The sequence below is a fragment of the Leucoraja erinacea genome, chromosome 2 (assembly GCF_028641065.1).
Source record: "Leucoraja erinacea ecotype New England chromosome 2, Leri_hhj_1, whole genome shotgun sequence".
Classification (NCBI taxonomy): domain Eukaryota; kingdom Metazoa; phylum Chordata; class Chondrichthyes; order Rajiformes; family Rajidae; genus Leucoraja; species Leucoraja erinaceus.
The window spans coordinates 45,743,942-45,768,186 of NC_073378.1; the positions used below are offsets into that span (position 1 = coordinate 45,743,942).

The 24,245-nt window shown below is 42.7% G+C and overlaps 1 protein-coding gene across 1 annotated transcript; it reads right to left on the reverse strand.

Annotated features, from left to right (window-relative positions):
• Positions 1 to 397: 397 nt before the first annotated feature.
• Positions 398 to 21,023, reverse strand: zgc:110410 (uncharacterized protein LOC553618 homolog). Its single transcript, XM_055656176.1, has 10 exons — positions 19,968 to 21,023; positions 19,492 to 19,837; positions 14,563 to 14,641; positions 11,586 to 11,639; positions 11,415 to 11,505; positions 10,801 to 10,838; positions 10,607 to 10,694; positions 10,430 to 10,519; positions 6,515 to 6,562; positions 398 to 870 (listed from the first exon to the last, which is right to left on the reverse strand). The coding sequence occupies exons 2-10, from the start codon at positions 19,769 to 19,771 to the stop codon at positions 721 to 723; spliced, it is 918 nt and encodes a 305-aa protein (XP_055512151.1). The 5' UTR covers positions 19,772 to 19,837; positions 19,968 to 21,023; the 3' UTR covers positions 398 to 720.
• Positions 21,024 to 24,245: the final 3,222 nt, after the last annotated feature.

The window sequence follows — 24,245 nt, forward strand, 5'->3', positions numbered from 1 at the left end:
CAACAATACATCCAATTAGTTCAAATGGTAATTGTAATCCGCATCAGGCAGCTTTAAGAAATTCACCATGAATACCTTCAGTAATACTTGAAGGTCAAAACACAATTGGTGACACATCATGTTAATACGATGTTAATAGAGACATTTAACAAGCGCTTAACAGTGACACCCCCACTGTCTCGCGGAAAGCGGAGATTTTAATTAAACAAATTTCACCGAATTTCAAAATCCAGAATACAAAACATGGGAGGGATTGTCCCTACCTCTCAAAACACGGGACTTGTCTCCCCCCCCACCCCCCCCCCCCCCCCCCCCCCCCCCGCACATCCACTCCCGGGATTTCTGCACATGCCACAGGCAGCTGTGGAGGTCAAGTCATTGGGTATTTTTAAAGCAGAGATTGACAGACACTTGATTGGTAATGGTGTTGGGTAATGGAGAGAAGGCAGGAAATGGGGTTGAGAGGAAAAGATTGATCGGTCATGATTGAATGGTCTGAGGAAGGGTCTCGACCCAAAACATCACCCATTCCTTCTCTCCAGAGATACTGCCTGTCCCGCTGAGTTATTCCAGCATTTCGGGTCTATCTTCAGTTAGGATTGAATGGCAGAGTAGACTCGATGGGCCAAATGGTCTGCTTCTGCTCCCATAATGAATTAACCTATGAGAATACATTAATAATGAATCGTTACAGCCGACTGCGTACTTCATTTTTATTCCTTAACGACTCAGACCAATAAGTTGAAGTATGAACAAGAAGAGATTCACAATGTCGAGGTAAAGGTTCAGAGCAGCAAAAATGTATTCCTCAGGGTTAAGGCTGTATCTGTGCTTTCCTCCCAGCATTAATTGTATGTCAATCACCAGGTACTAAAAAAGAAATACAAAAAGGATTACATCAGCATTTCAACATATTAAAAATTATGGATTTTTAAAAAATCATCAGGGGATCAATTTCATGTAACCCTCTGTAGTTTATTAACCCTGAAAGACTTTGCAGCCAAGGAAGTACTTTAGACCTGTAATCCATGTTGTACTGCAAGAACACAAGAGCCAGCAAAGGCAGCATGATACACAGAGAAACCTCTGACTCCAAACCTGGTTCTCTGCATTGGAAAACGTAGTGGATGACGAGATCTCTGAGAAATCCAGGCAGAGCCATGATCTCCAGATGGCTCGGCTGCACTAGGGGGGAAGGTTCAAGAGTCCTCAGTCAATATTGATTAGAGGGTTCAATAATAAGGCCAATAGATAGCTGCACCTACTTTCTATGTTTCTATAGTTGCTTCATAGTCATACAGCATGGAAACAGGCCTATCATCTCAACTTATCGGTGACATGCAAGATGCCTATCTAAACTAGTCCCATTTGCCATTGTTTGACCCATATCCTTCTAAACCTTTCCCATCTATGTACCTGTCCAAATATTGTTTAAATGTTGTTATTGTACCTACCTCCATCACTTTCTCTGGCAGCTTGCTGACTGGTTAGCACACGACAAAAGCTTTTCACTGTACCTCGGTACACATGACAATAAACGAAACATAAAATAAACTTGCTCCATATTTATATACAACAATCGGTGTGAAAAAATAGGCCATCAGGTTCCCATTAAGTGTTTTCCCTCTCACTATAAACCCCTGCCCTTTAGTTCTTGATTCCCCAACCTTGTGAAAAAGATTATGTGCATTCACATTATCTATACTCCTCGTGATTGTATGCATCTCCATAAGATCAGCCTTTAGTCTCCTGCGCTCCAAAGAGTTACGTCCTAATCTGCCAAATCTCTCCTGAGAATGCTGCCACCTTGAGAACTGGTAACATCCTAAATAATTTCTGCATTTTTTTCCAGCTGAATGGCATCTTTTCTACAACTGAGTGAGCAAAACCAAACATAATATTCCCAAGTGCAACCTCGCCAACAACTGCATCATATTATCCAAACTTCTATATTCAATATCCTAATTATGAAGGCCCAGTGGGACAAACACCTTCTTCACCACTTTGTCAACCTATGATGCCACTTTCAGGGATCTATGTACTTGAACTCCTTCTGTTCTACAACACCCCTCAGGGCCCTACCATTCACTGTGAAGGTCTTGCCCTAGTTTAGCTTTCCAAAATGCAACACCTCACACTCGGCTGAATTAAACTCCAGCATGGAGTTCTGTAACATGCAGAACATTCTAAGGGGAAAGGATAAATAGCCAGAGATAGTCCTCATCAAAACTAAAATGGGGAATTAGGTCCTGCAATATGAATTTCATGAGCTAAGTTGCAGTTTAAACATCTGTACCTCTAAAACTGTAGACTTTGGATTACTTCTGGTGCCATGAGCTAGTGAATGTAGGAATGGGAGGATAAGACAAATGAATGTATGGCTAAAAGGATGGTATAGGAGAGAGAGTTTGTTAGATTTCTGGATCACGAGGACTAGTATGAGATGGAGAGGTTGCAACTGAATCAGAATATCCAATATCTTTGCAAGGAGGGTTTCTCATACCATCATGATTTACATCGGGGAGACTAAGCGTAGGTTGGGCGATTGTTTCGCCGAATACCTCCGCTCAGTCCGCAAGAACCTACCTGAACTCCCGGTGGCTCAGCACTTCAACTCCACCTCCCATTCCCAATCCGACCTCTCTGTCCTGGGTCACCCCCATTGCCAGAGTGAGCAACACCGGAAATTGGAGGAACAGCACCTCATATTCTGCCTGGATAGCCTGCGCCCGGCGGGCATGAACATTGAATTCTCCCAATTTTGCTAGCCCTTGCATCAAATTGCATCTAGTTTAATGCAAGGAGTCCATCTAGTAGGGCAGATAAATGTTGGCATTGATGATGGAAATATGATATTTTTACTATCAGAGACGTATGTTTGAAAGAAGGGTGGGACAAGCAACTGAGTTACGAGGCTTTAAGGCTCCCCGGGTCCTGATAATGAGATGTATACTAGGAAACTATTGGAGGCAAGGGACATTACTGAGGCTCTGCCAGACATTTCAATCTTCGCTGCCACAGATAATATCCGGATGACTGGATGACTGTAAATGTGGTACTTTATTCAAAGTAGAGAAAAGCCAGGTTATTACAGGTCAGTGAATCTAGTAGTGGGGAAGTTGCTGGGAAACATTCGGGGATTGGGATTGAGATCAGGATTACTCGACACTTCAGGGAGTTTATGTCTAACCAATTTGATTGAATTGTTGAAGAGGTAGCTGAATATATTGGTGAGAGCAGTGCATTTTATTGTGGTTTGCATGGACTTCAAGCTAATGGAAGTTGGCAAAGGAGATTCAAAACTGACTTGTTAATATATAATAGATAGATGTTAGAGGGCTATTTTTGAAACTGGAAACCTGTTACCATTGGTATAGCACAGGGATTGCTGCTGGAATCCTGACTGTTTGTTCTATACATTAATGATTTGGATGTGAATTCAGGGATATGATTAGTTTGCAGATGACACAAAAATTGTAGTGGTGGTGTTAGTGAGGAGAGCATTTGTAGACAAATAAATAATGTGTATCATTTGGTAAAATTAACATATTAAGGGTGGATGGAATTTAAAGATGATAAGTGCAAGATGAAACAATTTGGGAGGACTAATAAGTATAGGACATAGAAAATGAGTGTTAAGTACCAAGGAACCTTAATGTGCAAGTCAAACCATCCCTGAAGGCGGCAGCACAGGTAGGTAAGCAAGTATATGTATGTTTTGCCTTCATTAGCTGGAATATAAGAGTAGGAAGGTTGTGGTATAACTTTTTAAAACATAGGTTTTGCCACAATTGGAGTAATATGTAAATTTGATTGAATGATTTTTTCTTTGGAACACAGTAAAAGGCTAAGAATAGTGGAAGTGGACAGAAAATGTATTTGTCACTCAAGACTTGAGGTCACACTTGTGGGAATTAATATAGTTGTAGTGGATACTAATCACTAACCTATCCTCTAATTGGTAGGCTGCTCTGGAAGGTTAGATTGCATGGGATCCAAGGAGAGATAGCTGAATGGATAGCAAATTGGCTCCATGGAAGGAAGCAGAGGGTGATAGTGGAAGGTTGCTTCTCGGACTGGATGCCTGTGACTAGTGGTGTGCCTTAGGGTTCGGTGCTGGCCCCGTTACTGTTTGTCATCTACATCAATGATTTGGATGAAAACATACAGGGCAAGATTAGCAAGTTTGCTGATGATACAAATGTGGGTGGGTTGGCAGATAGTGAAGATGGTTGTGAAAAATTACAGCAGGATCTGGATCGATTGGGCAGCTGGGCGGAGGAATGGTTGATGGAATTTAATACAGAGAAGTGTGAGGTGTTGCATTTAGGACATCCAACAAGGGCAGCACCTACACAATGAATGGTAGGCCTCTGGGGAGTGTTGTAGACCAGAGGGATCTAGGAGTGCAGGTGCATCATTGAAGGTCCAGTCACAGGTAGCTAAGGTGGTCAAAAAGGCTTTTTGCACATTAGCCTTCATCAGTCAGAGTATTGAGAATAGAAGTTGAGAGGTCATGTTGCAGTTGTATAAGATGTTGGTGAGACCGCATTTAAAATATTGTGTTCAGTTCTGGGCACCATGTTATAGAAAAGATATTGTCAAGCTTGAAAGGGTTCAGAAAAGATTTACGAGGATGTTGCCAGGACCAGAGGGTGTGAGGGAGAGGTTGAGTAGGCTGGGACTCTATTCCTTGGAGCGCAGGAGGATGGGTGATCTTATAGAGGTGTGTAAAATTATGAGAGAAATAGATCAGGTAGATGCACAGTCTCTTGCCCAGAGTAGAGGAATTGTGGATCAGAGGACATAGGTTCAAGGTGAAAGGGAAAAGATTTAATAGGAATTTGAGGGGTAGCTTGTTCACACAAAGGGTGGTGGGTGTATGTAACAAGCTGCCAGATGAGGTCATTGATGCTGGGACTAACCCAACGTTTAAGAAACAATTAGACAGGTACATGGATAGGACAGGTTTGGAGGGATATGGACCAAGCGCAGGCAGGCAGGACTAGTGTATCTGGGACATGTTGCCCACTGTGGGCAAGTTGGGACGAAGGGCCTGTTTCCACACTGTATCACTCTATGACTCTCTGAAGAGAGAAGAGGCAGAGATGTACCAAAGTGGTGAACTTCTCTAATTCAAGTTAACAGCAGGAAGCAACACCACGATGGTCATCAACAAGAGGTGAGAGGTGGATCTTGAGTGGGACTGAAACGGAAACAGTTCCACAGAAAGACAGACAGAGCTTGGGCTCGTGCAAGTAACTACTCAACTCATATGAAGGAAGTGAACGGGTAGGGGGAAACTGAGGAGGAGTTATTCAATGAGGGGTCATTCAAAGAGGTGAAGGTGACAAAAGGGGACAGGGACTTCTCCAATCAACGAAGAAGTAAATAAACTTCAGGTTATGCTGGGGGGGGGGGGAGGGGTGGATAGCAGTTGAATCAATTCAACAGATGCGGACAGATCCTGTTCATTGAAACTACAAAAGCAATAAATGTGCAAGAACATTGACGGAGACGAACACCCAGAGAAGCTTTACGAAGATGTTGCCGGGATTCGAGAGCCTGTGCTATTGGGAGAGGTTGAGTAGGCTAGGACTCTATTCCTTGGAGTGCAGGAGGATGAAGGGTGATCTTATAAAGGAATAGATCGGGTAGACGCACAGAGTCTCTTGCGCAGAGTAGGGGAATTAAGAACCAGAGGATATAGGTTTAAGGTAAGGGGGGAAAGATTTAATAGAAACCTGAAGGGTAACATTTTCACACAATGGGTGGTGGATGTATGGAATGAGCTGCTAGTGGAGATAGTTGAGGCAGAAACTATAACAACATTTAAAAGACATTTGTACAGGTACGTGGATAGGAAAGTGTTTAGAGGGATATATTCCATAAGCAGGCAGTTAGGACCAGTGTAGATGGGGCCGCTTGGTCAGCATGGGCAGCTGGGCCAAAGGGCCTGTTTCCGTGCTGCATGACTATGGCTTTAAAAATGATACTGCAAATCATATAAAGATATTTCAAGTTCATTTTGCAAATTAAGATAATTTAAGATTATGTTTCTTTAGTAAGCAATCCCAAAAGAAAGTAGGAAAAATAAGTCCTCAACCCGAAAGTAACATGTTGCAGATGCCGGAATTCTGCACTGCAGCAAAAATGTTGGAAATATCCCGGAGGTCACGCAGCAGAGAGGGAAATAGAGCCAACATTTCAGATCAATGACCTTGCATTGAGACTGACTGCAGAGATGAATTTAGATGAAAACCATAAGGAAGCAAATTGGATCTTTGAAAAATACAAAACTGACATCCAGAGGTTGGTACGAAATATGACCAGCGGAAAGAAGGTTAAGTTAGCTGCGTTTACAATCCCATGTCTTATCTATAGCATTCGCTTAACAGAATTGGAGATATTTTCCCGAGTGAAGCTGGTCCTTAACCAGATTTGTATTACACAGTTGCATGGAAAACTGCAAAACTCTTGTAAACTGAAAAGACAAAGATTTAAATATACTTACAACAGAAAAAATCAATGTTCCTAAGGAGGCATAAACTATTTGGAGCCACTGTAAGAAAAACAAAACAATTACAATTCATACAATATTTACACCTTTTTTTTGCTCGTAGGTTTACACAGAGGGGAGAGTGGGAGTGATTCTAATGGTTATCTTTGCAGCTTTGCAATTCCAGCCCAGAGCTTTGCACCACTGAATGCATAATGGATATCTGTTTGCAGAGAGCAACAGGCTCCACTAATTTTCAATAGATGTAAAAAATCTGCAGGGCCCTAGATACCAAAATGCTGGAGTAACTCAGTGGGACAGGCAGCATCTCTGGAGAGAAGGAATGGGTGACGTTTTGGGTCGAGACCTTTCTTCAGACTAGTTTGGAGAAAAGGAAATGAGAGATATAGACATTGATGAACAGAGATATAGAAAGATGAATGAAAGATATGCAAAAACGATGATAAAGGGAAAAGGCCATAGTTAGCTGTTTGCTAGGTGAGAACAAGAACCTGGTGTGACTTGGGTGGAGGTGGGATGGGGAGAGAAGCATTGCAGGGGTTACTTGAAGTTAGAGAAATCAATATTTAAACCACTGGGTTGTAAGCTGCCCAATCGAAATATGAGATGCTGTCCCTCCAATTAGCCTCACTTTGACAATGAAGGCTATGTAGAACAGAAAGATGGGAAGGGGAATTAAAGTGTTTGGCAACTGGGAGATCAGATAGGTTCAGGTGGGCTTAGTGAAGGTGATCAGCGTAACGATCGCCCACTCGACCTATTGTCTCACCGATGTATAAGAGTCCACACCTTGAACAACAGATACAGTAGATGAGGTTGGAGGAGGTGCAAATGAACCTCTGCCCAACCTGAAAGGACTGTCGGGGTCCCTGGACAGAGTTGAGGGAGGAGGTATAGAGATAAGTGTTGCATCTCCTGCAGTTGCAGGGGAAGGTACTGGGGGACGGGGTGGTGTGGGTCGGAAGGGATGAGTTGACCAGGGAAATGTGGAGGGAACAGTCTCTGCGGAAGGCAAAAAGGGGTGGAGATGGGAAGATGTGACTCGTGGTGGGATCCTGTTGGAGGTGGCAAAAATATCAGAGGATTATTGTATGCGACGGTTGATGGGGTGGAAGGTAAGGTCTGGGGGGACTCTGTCCCCATTGTGACTAGGGGGAGGGGGAGCAAGGGCGGAGCTGCGGGGTACTGAGGAGACACGAGTGAGGGCCTCATCTATGATGGGAGATGGGAACCCCCATTCCCTAAAGAATGAGGATATCTCGGATGTCCTTGTATGGAACATCTCATCTTGGGCGCGCAGATGCGGCGTAGACAGAGGAATTGGGAGAAGGGAGTCTTTGCAAGAAGCAAGGTGGGAAGGAGTAAAGTCGAGATAGTTGTGGGAGTCAGTGGGTTTGTAATAGACGTCAGTGAATTATTCGATAATACTCCAGCATTTTGTGTCTACTTCGGATTAAACCAGCATCTGCAGTTCCTTCCGACACACGCGGCCTCTAGATACCAGTCTGCCCAATCTCCTGACGTGCTTTTGGTTGGCAGTACTATTGTGTTTGTAGAGTGACTCAGCAAAAGTTACTCTTTAACTTGCTGATTAGGATCAGGTTCATCCATTTTGAACCGGTATGCTCCAGTTTTTTCTTTTCTTTCCTGATTAAATTTTGTGCTGCGATCTACATTATTTAAAAGTCTAACTTTTACAAATTTTCAATTGCAGTGGTTATCATCAAATTCCTATACAGTTACGTGGTTGGCAAGCCTCTCTGTATATTTTTTAACAATATTTTTCATTATCCTTGTTGATTTTATTCTAATTTTTTATTGTGGCGTTTTGGAGATAATTTGCTCCAAAACTCCATGTGTTGCCAAAATATTTGGCCTGATCAAGTGGGTGGTGCCAAATAAGAAAGCCTGAACCAAATGTAGGGCAGAAAGGAAAAAAGGCAGAGATAAAAACATAATTTTAAGCTGAATAAGGGAAAGTTAATTGTTTTTAAATATTGCAAAGGAATTTAAAGTCTAATTGGGCAAGCATATTGAAAAGTAGGTACAATGGTGTGGGGCAAGTATTTATAAAATGGAGCTCACTGCCAGGAGTGGTGGTGGAGGCAGATACGATAGTGGCATTTGTAGGCTTTTGGGAAGTACATGAATATTGCAGAAAATGAAGGGATATGGATTACATTCTGATAGAGGAGATTAGTTTAACTTGGCATCATGTTCAGCATGGACATAATGGGCCGAAGGGCATGTTCCTGTGCTGCACTGTTCTATGTAGCTGCTGGTCGATCATGATTGGCTAGCGTGAATATGAATATTGGTCCCTGCTGATAACATAACCAAATAACGCCACATTAGCATCGACCAAACGGAAAATGCAATCCTTGATCAAGATGTCTAAATTCCTCTTAGGCATAAACAGTAGTTAAGGTGAGCCAAAATAAAACCACATTTGTCTTATCTTTCTAAAGGAAATTATCAAATATTTAAGGATAAGGGGGAAATCTTTTAGGACCGAGATGAGAAAAACATTTTTCATGCAGAGAGTGGTGAATCTCTGGAATTCTCTGCCACAGAAGGTAGTTGAGGCCAGTTCATTGGCTATATTTTAGAGGGAGTTAGATGTGGCCTTGTGGCTAAAGGGATCAGGGGGTATGGAGAGAAGGCAGGTACAGGATACTGAGTTGGATGATCAGCCATGATCATATTGAATGGGTGCAGGCTCGAAGGGCCGAATGGCCTACTCCTGCATTTATTTTCTATGTTTCTATCAAGGTCCTATAGCAGAGCAAGATAGGCTACTCCTGCTAAATGCAATGGGCTGACGTGTAGTACGCTATGGAGGGGATCCTGGGCATTTTTCCCCGCCCATTTTAGCAACCTGAGCCTACCTGACCCGACCCGACTAGCAGTGTAATCAATGTTGCGGGGCAATAGTTTGTGTGGGTTAGATTCATAAATCTGTCAGTTCAAACTTCTTGTCAAGAATAAAATTTGACTCTGGTAATTGTCTTTTTTAATGTTTTTTAAATCATTTCTTTTTAAATGGCTCACAAACAGTGTTTGAGTTGATTTTGTAGTAACCGGAACCGACCCGACTCGCAGGGTAATTGACATTGCGGGGGAACTTTTTGTGTGTGATATAGGGTTAGATTCATAATTCTGTTAGTTCATAATTCTGTTAATTCTTGTTAAAGAATAAAATGTTTATAAACACACATACATGAAAATTATATAAATCTATATAATCATATAACACACACAATTATATTTCTTCTGATCCAATAATGAACTTTATTTCAGACTAGACAAGGAACATTGTAAATAAGAAACATTGTAAATAAGAAACATTGTAAACCTCCCCGCAACTTCACACACACTAGGCCTTATCCCCCCCCCCCACACTCCCTCTCCCCGCTGCCCCGGGCCGCGCACTCCTTCTCCCCGGGCCCCACACTCCCCCTCCCCGCTGCCACGGGCCGCGCCCGCCTTCTCCCGCCGCCCCGGGCCCCACCCTCCCCCTCCCCGCGCCCCCCAGACCCCACACTCCCTCGCCCCGCTGCGGATCCAATCTTTGGCCGGAAGCGAGATGGCTGAGCAAGATGGCGGAACAAGATGGCGGGGGCTGGTTGCTAAAATGAGTCATAAAATCACCCATGAATCCGCCCATGAGCGTACTACACGTTTGCGTGAGAGTAACCCATCTTGCTCTGCTATAGGATCTTTGATTTCTATATTTCTAAATACAAAGCTTATGTGTGTAATTCAAGTATGAATAGGCTGCAGCCATTTTATTATGGCTGACAGCTGCCTTCTCAAGAGCAATCGGGTTCAGACAATAAATGCTGGCCTTGCAGCAGCCCCACATCCTATATAAGTAATAGAAACAGTAGTTTTAACACTTGGACTTACATATGATTGTATTATGGCACACAGAATTCCAAATGATAATAACACCAATAGGAGCACGAGCAAAATTCCACGTCCCTTGGTCAAATCCCACTGGAAACAAAACAAACACAACCATTCAGATTACAGCAAAGAGCAACTGAGCCCAACAAAGAATCCGGCAAGGGTTGTAAACTGTACCTTGGATTGCAAGGCAAATATTGTCAGTCCTAACGACACAAACGCAGTAGCACCTACAGCCCACATCACCGCATCAGCACCAAAGGAACTAAGGAGCAGTAGAGACAAGAGTTATAATTTAAATGTTTCAAGTTGGAATGACCTCCAAGCCTTTATTAAATACAGAAGGTGTTTCAAGCAAAATATAGACTTACACGGAAACTGTTCCTAACATCAAACCTTCCAGAATAGTCTGTAGTTGAAAAGGATAAAAAAAAAGGATTTCACTTAAGGTAAATTTGAAATAAATTTCAGTGGAAGCATTGCTGTAGCCATCCTCATGGCCATTGATCCTAGCAAGTGGGTCCCAGGCTATGCAGTTTTGTGAGAGGAAAGATGGCAATAAGGAAGAGGATGAGACTGCTCTCCCCATGGCTGGAGTTGAAGGCAGATTCAAATACATCACTCAAAATATCTCTCGTGAAATATGAAACAGGATGGTGCTAATAAAGTGGGAAATCTGATACATTTGATAACTACAAATGTGCCTTTTGTAAATAATTTCCATCAATTCTGCATCTACTATTACGTGATGGTGCAAACTAGTTTCATCTGCAGTCCATATGAATTTAATCAGATGTCCATAAAAGTGATGAACTCAACCTTGAATTTCCCAAGGAACTGTTTCCAATGATTGGAGTTGGCTGGGCATCTACAGTATCTGACTCAAATGCCTAACAATAGTGTTAACAAATTGAATTAAGAACAGACTACAAAGAAATGGCAACAACTTAAATATTTTGAGTAACTCTTTGATTTAATAACTTACAAATAATAAAAGAAGCACAAAGTTCCATGGAGATTTCCGTCGTACACCATCACAGCATGACAAGGTAATAATTAAAACGAAGATGGCAGGACTGGAAGAGAAAGAGAGACACCATAAAGATACTGAACATAAGCAGTAGGCAAGTAAATAAGTTTCGTAAATGATACTTACATCAAGGCATATGTTAACCAATATGTTTTGGTTACCCACACATTCAGGGCTTCCCTAGAAAATAAAAAAAGAGCCACAGTTACTCTTTGCTAAGGGGAACAATACTCTGCCGTGCATTATTTGTGAGAGATTTCTTCGCAAGTACCTGAAAAACTGGGGAGCAGGTGAACGACCAAACAAAACAAAAGCTAATGCTTTCTAGCGGGGACTTTATCAGAAACAAAGAGGAGTTAATTTTTCTAACACTTGTTATTAATCAATAGAACTGGGATAACTTTTTGGAAAATTACAGATATGTTAATACAGCATTCCTTCAATCCTTTGTTTAGATTTATATCTTTCTGAATTTTTTGGTTGCAATTGGCCAATTGTTATGTGTCCAATCAATGTAGAAAGGTCTTGCTATAATGTACAGAGGAGGATCCATCTATGACAGAAAATGCATTTATAGAAATGAAGAATCTATTACAATGTCAGTCAAAAGAAACCAAATATAAAGTATACTTAAGGAGGGCGAGATGTAAGACAGATGCTCTTCACTGGGGAATCTCTTCATGATTTCCACAGTTGGACCTCCAGTTCTATGGCTGGCATTACTCAACATAATTCAGGCTAAACAATCATAGACATTACATATTGTAATCTAACTTAATCTATTATATTACTCTGTCTGTTTTTAATTTATACACTGGTATCAAACAAAGAACTTCTGTTCCTACATAGAAACATAGAAACATAGAAATTAGGTGCAGGAGTAGGCCATTCGGCCCTTCGAGCCTGCATCGCCATTCAATATGATCATGGCTGGTTATCCAACTCAGTATCCGGTACCTGCCTTCTCTCCATACCCCCTGATCTCCTTAGCCACAAGGGCCACATCTAACTCCCTCTTAAATATAGCCAATGAACTGGCCTCAACTACCCTCTGTGGCAGAGAGTTCCAGAGATTCACCACTCTCTGTGTGAAAAAAAGTTCTTCTCATCTCAAACATCAATGTTTGTTAACTCTGAAAAATGCATTATTAGTGCTGCCTTGGTGGCTTGTCCAAGATAAAGTTCCACATTGTCAAATATGTATTAATTCCATGTGGCAGGGTTGTGTATGGTGAGGAAGGCTGTCAATGGATTCAGCAGGATATAGAACAATTAGAAATATGGGTAGAGAAATGGCAGTTGAAGTTTAGTCCAGAAAAGTGTGATGTCACACTTTAGAAGATCAAATGTAAGAGGAAATGGCAGGACCTTTAGGGGCATTGACTTACAGAGGGATTTAGTGGTGTATATTTATAGCGCCCTTAATGATAAGGTGGTACATAAAGCATACAGTATACTTGTTTACCCTTTGGGAATTAGCTCTCAGATTCTCTGCTGTTACAGTCTAAGATCTATGAATCCATTGGCCTCAGTGGCGATTGTGGTTGTCTGAGGTTGAAGTGTCAAGAGAAGATAAATTGGTTACTGCAAATTGCTTCCAAGGTAGGCAGGTGATAGGAGATTCAGTGGGGTGTCTATGAGTATGCATGAGAGAATCAACTAACAGGGAAACAGAATAAAGGGATGACCTTTTGAGCCAGCAGAGACTCGATGGGTCAAGTGCGCTTAGCCACAAGGAAATATGAGAAAAATATGTATGAGATGATTTTCTTTTGAATGAATGAATACTAAGAATATAGATCTATATGCCACAGAAGGCTGTGGAGACCAAGTAAATGGATATTTTTAAGGCAGAGATACTGTAGACAAATTCTTGATTAGTGGATGTCAGGGGTTATGGGGAGAAGGCAGGAGAATGGGGTTAGGAGGGAGAGATAGATCAGCCATGATTGAATGGCAGAGTAGACTTGATGGCCTAATTCTGCTCCTATCAATTATCACCTTATATTGAACAATAAGCAGTACAGCACGGGTCAAGGCTCTTTGTGTGTACTGACCATGATCCTGCTGCTGACTACTGAGGGTGGCATAGACTGTTTATCAGGATTCTAATGAAATTTTACTCCTGATTCTCATGTTTTCTCTGCGCTTGGGTCTACTCAACTCATAATATTTTGCAGACTCATAGAAACATAGAAAATTGGTGCAGGAGTAGGCCATTCGGCCCTTCGAGCCTGCACCGCCAATCAATATGATCATGGCTGATCATCCAACTCAGTATCCTGTACCTGCCTTCTCTCCATACCCCCTGATCCCCTTAGCCACAAGGGCCACATCTAACTCCCTCTTAAATATAGCCATTGAACTGGCCTCAACTACCTTCTGTGGCAGAGAATTCCAGAGATTCACGACTCTCTGTGTGAAAAATGATTTTCTCATCTCGGTCCTAAAAGATTTCCCCCTTATCCTTAAAATGTGACCCCTTGTTCTGGATTTCCCCGACATCGGGAACAATCTTCCTGCATCTAGCCTGTCCAACCCCTTAGGAATTTTGTAAGTTTCTATAAGATCCCCCCTCAATCTTCTAAATTATAGCGAGTACAAACCGAGTCTATCCAGTCTTTCTTCATATGAAAGTCCTGACATCCCAGGAATCAGTCTGATGAACCTTCTCTGTACTCCCTCTATGGCAACAATGTCTTTCCTCAGATTAGCAACTCAGACTCATTCATGATTAACATCTTCGTGTATCCAGAGCATTTTTGTGTCTGGCCCAATTAGGTTTCTGATTAATTGTGACACTTAGTCTATTGACGGTGAGAGATTCATTGATAGTAATGCTGTTGAATCTTAAGTAAAAGCACATAGATCCTGGAACAAAATTTCTACAATGTTTCATGGAGGACTATTTAACTATCGTCATTCATTTCAAGTCACTTTCATAATCAGACAGTTGATGAAAAAGAGGCCTATCGGAGTAATCAAAATTGAGGAACACCGTATCAAATTTGGACAACAAATTTCTTCCAGTTTAATATGGTACAGGTTACAATGCAGTATTATGTCTCACGTGAACACCTTTGTAAGTAAGAAAGATACTCACCAATAAAGAAAAGTGCAGATTATTGCTATGGTGATTAACAATTGAACCATTAAAATGAGAAACACTTTTCTAACGAAAGCTGTGGAAAAAATAAAGGATAATATTTATTAGTTTTGTTTCAGGAGGAGTAAAAATATTTTTGATTTTGTGAGGTGTTTAGAGCCACCTGATATTATAACTTCTCTCTCATCAATCCTTCTCCATTCTCCAAACACAAGCTTTTCACTGTACCTCTGTACACGTGACAATAAACTAAAGTAAACTATAGCTGACACATTATCTTTTCCAATAATTTTCCTCAGTTTTTCTTGGTGATCTTTCCAAAAGGATGTGTCTATACACTCCAGAATTCATTATGCTACTACCATCAGCAGTTGTATCATCAATGAAGATAAGTGAGCCAGTAGCAATACATGCCCAGGCCATAACACACCCACCACCATGTTTCACAGATGAGGTGGTATGCTTTGAATCTTGGGCAGTTTCTTCTCCCCTCCATACTCTGTTCTTGCCATCACTCTGATATAAGTTACTCTTCATCTCATCTGTCCACAAGACCTATTTCCAGAAATTTTCCTCAGTTTTTCTTGGTGATCTTTCCAAATCTAACATAAAAATACCAAGACCTTCTTCATTAATAGCTTCTGCTCCTGACCCTCTGCTGTTGTCTCTGGAATTTTGTGCTGATGGAATTTTTACATCAGGCATTATCATAAGGAATGAATTGATAAAATCCATTCCATCCCTCCCCACATCTCATGACCTGTCCCCACATCTGAGCTGATTGAATCTTGCTGCTTCATTCAACATTCAGCTGATTCTCCAACTGCACTTCCTCCTTTACAAGGAAACTTCCTTTTCCTTCTCTAACATCTGCTTTGGTTCCAATCTAGGTCCACCAACCTTCAAACATGCCTGTGTCACATTCAAACTATCAACTATTCCAACACTCATTGAAAGCCACCAAGCCCCCATCCTCCACGAACTACAGATCACTTTAAGTCTTCCACCTTCAGCATCTCCTGCTGATCCATCAAACAACTGTTCCTGATGACTGTTACTGGGTACCAGTTTCCCATCCCTTGAATATTAAACTCTTACCACCAGCCATCATAGGATTCCACCCTTCCCATTTTGGTAAACTTTAAAATCACCCAAAATTATTTGCTCCTCTACTTGTCATCATCCACACGCCGCCTTAACCTCATAACTGACCTCAAACCGTTACCACAGACCCTAAAGTTCATAGAGTTGTACAGTCATACAGCACAGAATCAGGCTCACCACGTGCATACTAATTTATTAGCCCACCTACACTAATCCCATCCATAGCCTTCAGTTCCTTGTGTTATGATATGTTTAATGTGCGTTTAACAACTTAATAAAGTCCATGCATGCATGTGGGGGTTCCATGCATGCGTGGGGGTTCCATGCATGCGTGGGGGTTCCATGCATGCGCGGGGGTTCCATGCATGCGCGGGGGTTCCATGCATGCGTGGGGGTTCCATGCATGCGTGGGGGTTCCATGCATGCGCGGGGGTTCCATGCATGCGCGGGGGTTCCATGCATGCGCGGGGGTTCCATGCATGCGCGGGGGTTCCATGCATGCGCGGGGGTTCCATGCATGCGCGGGGGTTCCATGCATGCGCGGGGGTTCCATGCATGCGCGGGGGTTCCATGCATGCGTGGGGGCATGCATGCGTGGGGGTTCCATGCATGCGCGGGGGTTCCATGCATGCGGGGGGTTCCATGCATGCGCGGGGGTTCCATGCATGCGTGGGGGTTCCATGCATGCGCAGGAGTTACTTTTTGGAAAAGCTTGTCTTTGAACATGGTGGGCAGCGGTGGTACCTAAAATAATTGTTTTTCTGCCGCAACCTGAAGGTCCCGGCTGGAACAGTTAGCAGCTAAGGACTAGTGAAATTGTCAAGCGCAGTAGGATAGGTGAGTGAGCAGCATTTAAAGCGAAGAATGTGTTAAACCTACAGGAAAACAACATGGCTACCCGAAGGGTGGGGGCAGACGGCCGTTCAGCAGCAAGCTGAGTCGAGTGTGGACGAGGAGACGGGCGACCAGCGGCCTACGCAGCCTGCCACCGGTAGCACTCCACAGCACGCTTCCTGGTCCGCCTCCCGTGAGCAGTATACGACCACCGACCACATTGACCATCAACAGCGGAGTGATTGAGGATTGGAAAACATGGCGTTGAATGTGGGCAAAATGCAGCATGGTCGCACAGCTAGACAGGCAAGCTCCAGCATACCAGATGGCATAGTTTCTTCATACAATTGGCCGTCAGGATTGGAGATTTACGACAGTTTCGTATTCGCCAACGACGAAGAGAGCCGAGAACTGGCCGAGATCATTCGCATGTTCGAGATCTACGCCATTGGCGAGAAGAATGAGACGTATGAGCGATACCTCTTCAACAAGAGACAGCAAGAAGCAGGTGATAACTTTGAATCGTTCCTCGCTGGCCTGACAACACTAAGTCCTGTAATTTCTGCCAGTGCATGATGGACAGCTTGCTCCCTGACAAGATTGCTCTGCACAATACACATATCATAACACCTTGAAGCAACTATAACCCTACTCCTTTGCCTCTTGCATAATACGCGATAACTTTTGGAAAGGAATCTTTGAAATTTTCTCAAAATTATTAAAACCAAAACTGGACCCCCATACAGAACTGATTATTTTTGGAACAGCAGGAGCCTGCTCTGAGCTATCAATATTTCAAAGACATTTCCCTAATTATGGCCTGATAATGGCGAAAAAACCTATATTAAATTTTGGAAAAATACATCTTCCCAACTCTTAAAATGTGGATTACAAACATGTCTGAGACGCTACATCTTGAAGATATGAGACTTGTCTTAGCAAGAAAATCAGAGCAATTTTCAAAGATATGGCCTCCTTTCATTGGTTCATTACAAGGATAGTATGGTGCAACACAACTTCAGAATTAAACCGATTTACGAACTGGGTGATGGGTGAGGTGAGAAATGAAACAGGTATATCAACACTTTTTGTTTTTTTTCCCTAATTTTTCATTTTTGTCTTTTAATTTTTTTTAACTTTTACTTACTCACTCGTTGATTACACTCATTTGATAGTTTAGGGGTTTTATTCTTATACATTCACTATCTCTTTCACTTCCTTTCTTTCTTGCTGTTTCTCACTTTTTCTATTTCATCTTTGCTAAAATTAAAATGGAAGCTGTACAATAAATGTATTATGTCATATGCCGCGGTTTATACTTTTGTACACTGTTTCTAATAAAAATATAAATTAAAACCCCCCCCCCTCAAAAAAAACACCTTGCCTATTTAAATGTCTGTCCAAATATATTTTATATGTAATCAATCACTCCTCCAGTAGCGTATCCCAGATATCAACCCCTCTCCGCAAAAATCTATGACAAAACCTTCCTCAAGCATTAAATATGATATTCAGGGAGAAAATATCTGAGCAAGCAATTAATTGGTAGGAAAATGAACCCAAGATTATCTTTACCCTGAGGCTTGATACTGAAATAATACAAAGACTATCCCATGGAGTCCACAAATTGATATTGTTGAGTCAGATCTGGCATTAATGGCCTGGCCAGCATATATACTAAGGGTGCATGAGTCGATGGGGTTCATTTCATCCTTGCACACAAGACTAGAGCTAAAAAAACTTTACAAAGATTTAATTTCCACTTTAATTTTTTGTTGCGATCATTATGCCATTCTAATCATTTGAATCATCATCAGTAACATTTTCCTGTCAATTAATGGAAAATGTCACAGAAGACATTCTGTAAACTAAAGAAATTAAAAACATTTGCTAAGTTTGGGCTTCGTACTGATTGCTCACATTTGAGATGTCTTAATGTGTGTTAACATTTAGACTAATTCAGTCTGACAAACAATCAATGTAACCATCCTTACACTACACATGGAATTATCAGTTGCTGTCAGGCAACTGAATCATCCTACCAGCATTCCTAAACTACGATCTACAGTACCTCATTGGAAACCCTTGGACTATGTTTGATCGAACTTGACTTGACTTTATCTTGCACTAAATGTTATTCACTTTATTCCCTTTATCGTGTATCTGTACATTGTGGATGGCTTGATTGTAATCATGTATTGTCTTTCCGCTGACTGGTTAGCACGCACCAAAAGCTTTTCACTGTACCTTGGGTACACGTGAACATAAACTAAACTAAACTAATTTTAAGATGCATTTAAGTTTCAGCTGCTGCCTCACAGTGCCAGGGTCGTGGACTTGATCCTGACCTCTGGTGCTGCTCCCTGTGACCACGTGGGTTCCTTCCAGCTGTTCTCGTTTCCTCCCACATCCCAAAGACGTGCGGGTTTGTAGGTTAATTAACCTTTGTAAATTTCCCCCAATGTGTAGGAGTGGGATAAAGTGGGATAACATAGAACTAGTGTGAACAGGTGATTAACATAGAAACATAGAAATTAGGTGCAGGAGTAGGCCATTCGGCCCTTCGAGCCTGCACCGCCATTCAATATGATCATGGCTGATCATCCAACTCAGTATCCCGTACCTGCCTTCTCTCCAAACCCCCTGATCCCCTGAGCCACAAGGGCCACATCTAACTCCCTCTTAAATATAGCCAATGAACTGGCCTCAACTACCCTCTGTGGCACAGAATTCCAGAGATTCACCACTCTGTGTGAAAAAAGTTCTTCTCATCTCGGATTGATGGTCAGCGTGGATTTGGTGGACCGACGAGCCTGTTTCCATACTGCATCTTTAAAACTTTTTAAAACATAATAACTACAAAGTTTGTGGTTTTTGGATGATTTTATAGATTTACAATTAAAATTTTAACGCAAGATCACATTGCCTCATGACGCCTTAGAAACACTAGGCATTGCTTATTCATCAGGATAGAAGAGACTGACTTACCTCTCCTTATGACTGTGTCTGAAAAGTTCTTCTCTGTTTCATTGGCAAATTCATTTTGATATTCTGGGGGTGCATCATCCAGAGATGTGGCAGGAAGCCCTGTGAAGACTTGATATGGTTCATTTGGTAGGTGTCCCTGATGCGTGTAACTCTGGGGTGTGTACCCTGGCGGTGGGTAACCTGGAGGCTGGTCCCAATGATGTCTGTCCTGAGACTGCTCCAAATAGGTTCCCGGATTGACTGGTTGTGCTGGAATATTAGCTGGTGCAGGTTGTTCCATTATGTCCACATGCGACTTGTTCCTTTTTCAATAGCCGGCTAATTGTTTCTCGTGAGCGAGGCTTACCTGAATTAAAACATCATTGCATCATAACATTCAAGAAAACACAATCAAAATCTGAGCTGGATTCTCACATTTCACTTTCAATTCAGACAGTTTGTAAAAGAGTTTCTTTAATAAGGAATGCACTACTTACTGTAGATCTGTTGTAGATCAGTTGTTCAGTATGGAAATGGCAAACCGCTTCTAAATAATGAATGGTCCAAGGTACATCCAGCGCCTTTTGTTTACAATAGCACTTTGTGACGTTTAACTGTTGCTTCAAAGTCACGCCTCCTGCTATATATTTACATTCTGTTCCCTTGACTACTTTTCGATCAATAAAACTTGACATGAAGGGTCAATGTAACATTTGATATGAAGTATTAGAAAAATAATTCCCCTCACTCATCCAACTATCTTCCCCTTGATACCCTCTCTCACCCATACTCTCTTCACTTCTGAAAATTCCCAGCTTTCATCATATGGAGTTCCTCAAACGTCTACCTTTATGAGAACAAAGTGTGAATTGTGTTCCTTGCCAAGATCTGATGGATTTCCCAGTGGCTAACCACTGTAACTCCCCTTCCCATTCAAATACCCACCTTTCTGCCCCAGGCCTCCACCATTGCCAGATTGACGCCACATGCAAACTGGAGGAACAGCACCTTGTGTTGCCAGATTGGGACATTGCCAGGTTGGGTAGTTTACAACCCAACAGTATGACCATTGAATTCTCTAATGCCCCTATCCCCTTTCTTTTTACCTTGCCCTCTGCCCACTCACTGAGGCGTGCATCCGATATGATACAATAATACTTTATTAGCCAAGTATGTTTTGCAACATACGAGGAATTTCATTTGCCAAGTCAGTCATACAAACAAAAAGCAACAGAACACACAAAATACATTTCAACATAAACATCCACCACAGCGATTCCTCCACATTCCTCACCATGATGGAGGGCGAAAAAAAGTTCAATCTCATCCCTTCTTTGTTCTCCCGCATTGGAGGCCTCGAGCATTCTGTTGACGGGGCGATCTTACTCCCGTAGCCGGCGGTCGGGCCCCCTGCGTCGGGGTGATCAAGGTCCTGCATCAGGGGGATCTCAGCTCCCCCATGCCGCCGATCGAACCCTGGGTCCTGGCTTGTCGAGCCTTCTGCGTTGTTGGAGTTCCTGACTCTGTCTCTCCCGAGACTGCGAGCTTCGATGGTAAAGTCCGCAGGCCGCGGTTGGAGCAATCCGAGGCAAGGGATCGGCTCAGATGGCAAGACCACGTCCCCACGGTGGGGCTCAAAGTCAGTCCTGAGCAAGGCCTCCAGCTCCATGATGTTAGGCCGCAGAGCGACCGGGGATACGATCCGGAAAAACAGTCGTATCTCCGGCAAGGTAAGACACTGAAAAAAAAGTTTCCCCCGACCTCCTCCCCTCCCCCACATAGAACAAACCAGAGAATATTTACACAAACTTTTAAAACACAGTAAAAATAAGAAAAAAAGCGATGAAAAAAACAGACAGACTGTTAGCGAGGCTGCCAATCATGCGGCGCCCCCTGGTGGTATGTAACAATTTATGTAACTGGTATGTAATCAGTTCTACCAATATCTCCCACCCCTGGCACTGCTCATTTCCCCTCCTTCCCCCACTTATTTCCCATCCTGAGTCCCTCATTCCCCTTTTATGCTCTTCTAGTATTTGCCTGTGCTTTAATTTTGTGCACTTTTGTGTGGGTCCTTGTTAAAGCCTTCAGAAAGCCCAAATGCACCACAGCCATGAGTTCTTCTCAATACAATTTACTAGTTATATCCTCAAAAAATTCCAGTAAATTTCACAATCATGATTTCTCTTTGTAAATTCATATAGACATTTGACTGACCCAGCACTGTTTTCCAAATGCTCGGCTATTAAATCTTTCTTAACACTCTAGTAATCACTCTACTATCAGTGTCAACGTAACTGCTCAATGTAACTGCTCCTTTCCCCCCCTCTTTTTATACAACAGCTGTTACTCAATTTGTGGGAACTAGTCCAGAGCTCAAAGGATGCTGAAAAATAATTACTAGTGCAACCATATTTTAAGGCCATTTCCTTACATATTTAGATAAAGACTCAGTTTTACAACCATCAACCTGGACACACTGCAGCAGAGCCACTGTCGTGCCGCTGCCGATCGGAACGCCTGTTGATGTTTAGTAGAGAGTAGAGTTAATTTGTTCATGATATATGTATTTTTATTTCTATTTATTTGTACTGCACACTGAATGGACACTGGTTGAGCAACGTTTTTTTGTTTCCTCTGGGTACGTGAGTACTCAGGAAAATGACAATAAAGATATACTATACAACAATACAATACAATACAATAATTTCCCCAATAATATTGATTTTACATAGAAATATAGAAAATAGGTGCAGGAGGAGCCCATTTGGCCCTTCGAGCTTGCACCAACCTTCGATAGATAATGGACAATAGACAATAGGTGCAGGAATAATTTACCGTCTCCGGTATGGGGTTGGTATTGATGGCACTGCCCTGAGCTGGTTCGTCTCCTACCTCAAAGATAGAAGTTTCTCTACAAACATAGGTAACTCTTTCTCCTCACCAGCTAGCCTTTGCTGCGGGGTTCCACGAGGCTCCATCCTAGGCCCCATTCTCTTCTCCCGGTATATGCTACCCTTTCACCAAGTCATTCAAAGGAACAGCATTTCCTTCCACTGCTATGCAGACGAAACACAACTCTATCTCCCCATGAAACCCAACAACCGATCAAATCTACTCAGCCTTATCCACTGCCTCAAGGATATAAAGTGTTGGATGGCCCAGAACTTCCTCCAACTAAACGAGAGTAAGTCTGTGGTCATCCTTCTCGGCCCCTCAGACTCCATCAAAACGATAGCAGGCAGCCTTCGAAGCCTTACCCCATTACTCAAACCTCACGTCAAAAACCTTGGCGTGATATTTGACAAACAAACAAGTCAATGCCGTGGTAAAAGCTAGCTTCGGACGATAGCTAAAATAAAACCTTTCCTCCAATTTGATGACCTCGAAAAGATCATCCACTCATTTATCTCCTCCCGCCTTGATTACTGCAACTCCCTTCACACTGGCATCAGCCAATCATTCCCTGTCCCACCTGCAATTGGTCCAAAACGCCGCAGCGAGACTCCTGACGGGCACCCGAGAAAGGGACCACATCACCCCAATCCCGGCCTCTCTCCACTGGATCCCAGTGCGGTTCCGAATCAATTTCAAGCCCCTTTTCTTTGTTTACAAAGCCCTCAATGGGCTTGCCCGCACCTACATCAAAAGTCTGCTTACCCACCACACCACCTCCAGGTCCCTCAGATCGGCCGACTTGGGGTCAGTGACCATCCCGCGGTCTAGGCATAAGCTCAGGGGCGACCGCGCTTTTGCAGTTGCAGCACCTGGACTATGGAACAGCATCCCTCTTCCCATCAGAACTGCCCCCTCCATCGACTCTTTTAAGTCTAGACTTAAAACTTATTTCTACTCTCAAGCCTTTCTTGAGGTCCTCTGAGGGAGCGCTGTATGTATGTATTTATGTATGTATTGTTGATCTATGTACCACGGTTTGTAGCACGTGAGTACCTGCACTAATGTAAAGCACTTTGGTCAATGAGAGTTGTTTTTAAATGTGCTATAGAAATAAAATTGACTTGACTTGACTTGACTTGACTAGGCCATTCGGCCCTTCGAGCCAGCACCACCATTCAACATGATCATGGCTGATCATCCCCAATCAATACCCCGTTCCTGCCTTCTCCCCATATCCCTTGGATCCGCTATCTTTAAGAGCCCTATCTAGCTCTCTCTTGAAAGTATCCAGAGAACCAGCCTCCACCACCCTCTGAGGCAGCAAATTCCACAGACTCACAACTCTCTATGAGAAAAAGTGTTTCCTCATCTCCATTCTAAATGGCTTACCCCTTATTCTTAAACTGTGGCCCCTCGTTCTGGACTCCCCCAACATCGGGAACATGTTTCCTGCCTCTAGCGTGTCCAAACCCTTAACAATCTTATATGTTTCAATAAGATCCACTCTCATCCTTCTAAACTCCAAAGTGTACAAGCCCAGCTGCTCCATTCTCTCAGCATATGACTGTCCCGCCATCCCGGGAATTAACTTTGTAAACCTACGCTGCACTCCTTCAATAGCAAGAATGTCCTTCCTCAAATTAGGGGACCAAAACTGCACACAATACTCCAGGTGTGGTCTCACTAAGGCCCTATACAACTGCAGAAGGACCTCTTTGCACCTATGCTCAACTCCTCTTGTTATAAAGGCCAAAACGACCATGGCTGATCATCTACAATCAGCGTGCCTGCCATCTCCTCATATCCCTTGATTCCGCTAGCCCCTAGAGCTCTATCTAACACTTTTTTAAATTCATCCAGTGAATTGGCCTCCACTA

Coding starts and splice junctions, on each gene's coding strand:
- zgc:110410 (XM_055656176.1), bottom strand. CDS start 19,771: ATGGAACAACCTGCACCAGCTAATATTCCAGCACAACCAGTCAATCCG. Junction 11,640..14,562: donor ATCTGCACTTTTCTTTATTG/GTGAGTATCTTT, acceptor TTTATTTTCTAG/GGAAGCCCTGAATGTGTGGG. Junction 10,839..11,414: donor TTGTGCTTCTTTTATTATTT/GTAAGTTATTAA, acceptor TTTCAACTACAG/ACTATTCTGGAAGGTTTGAT.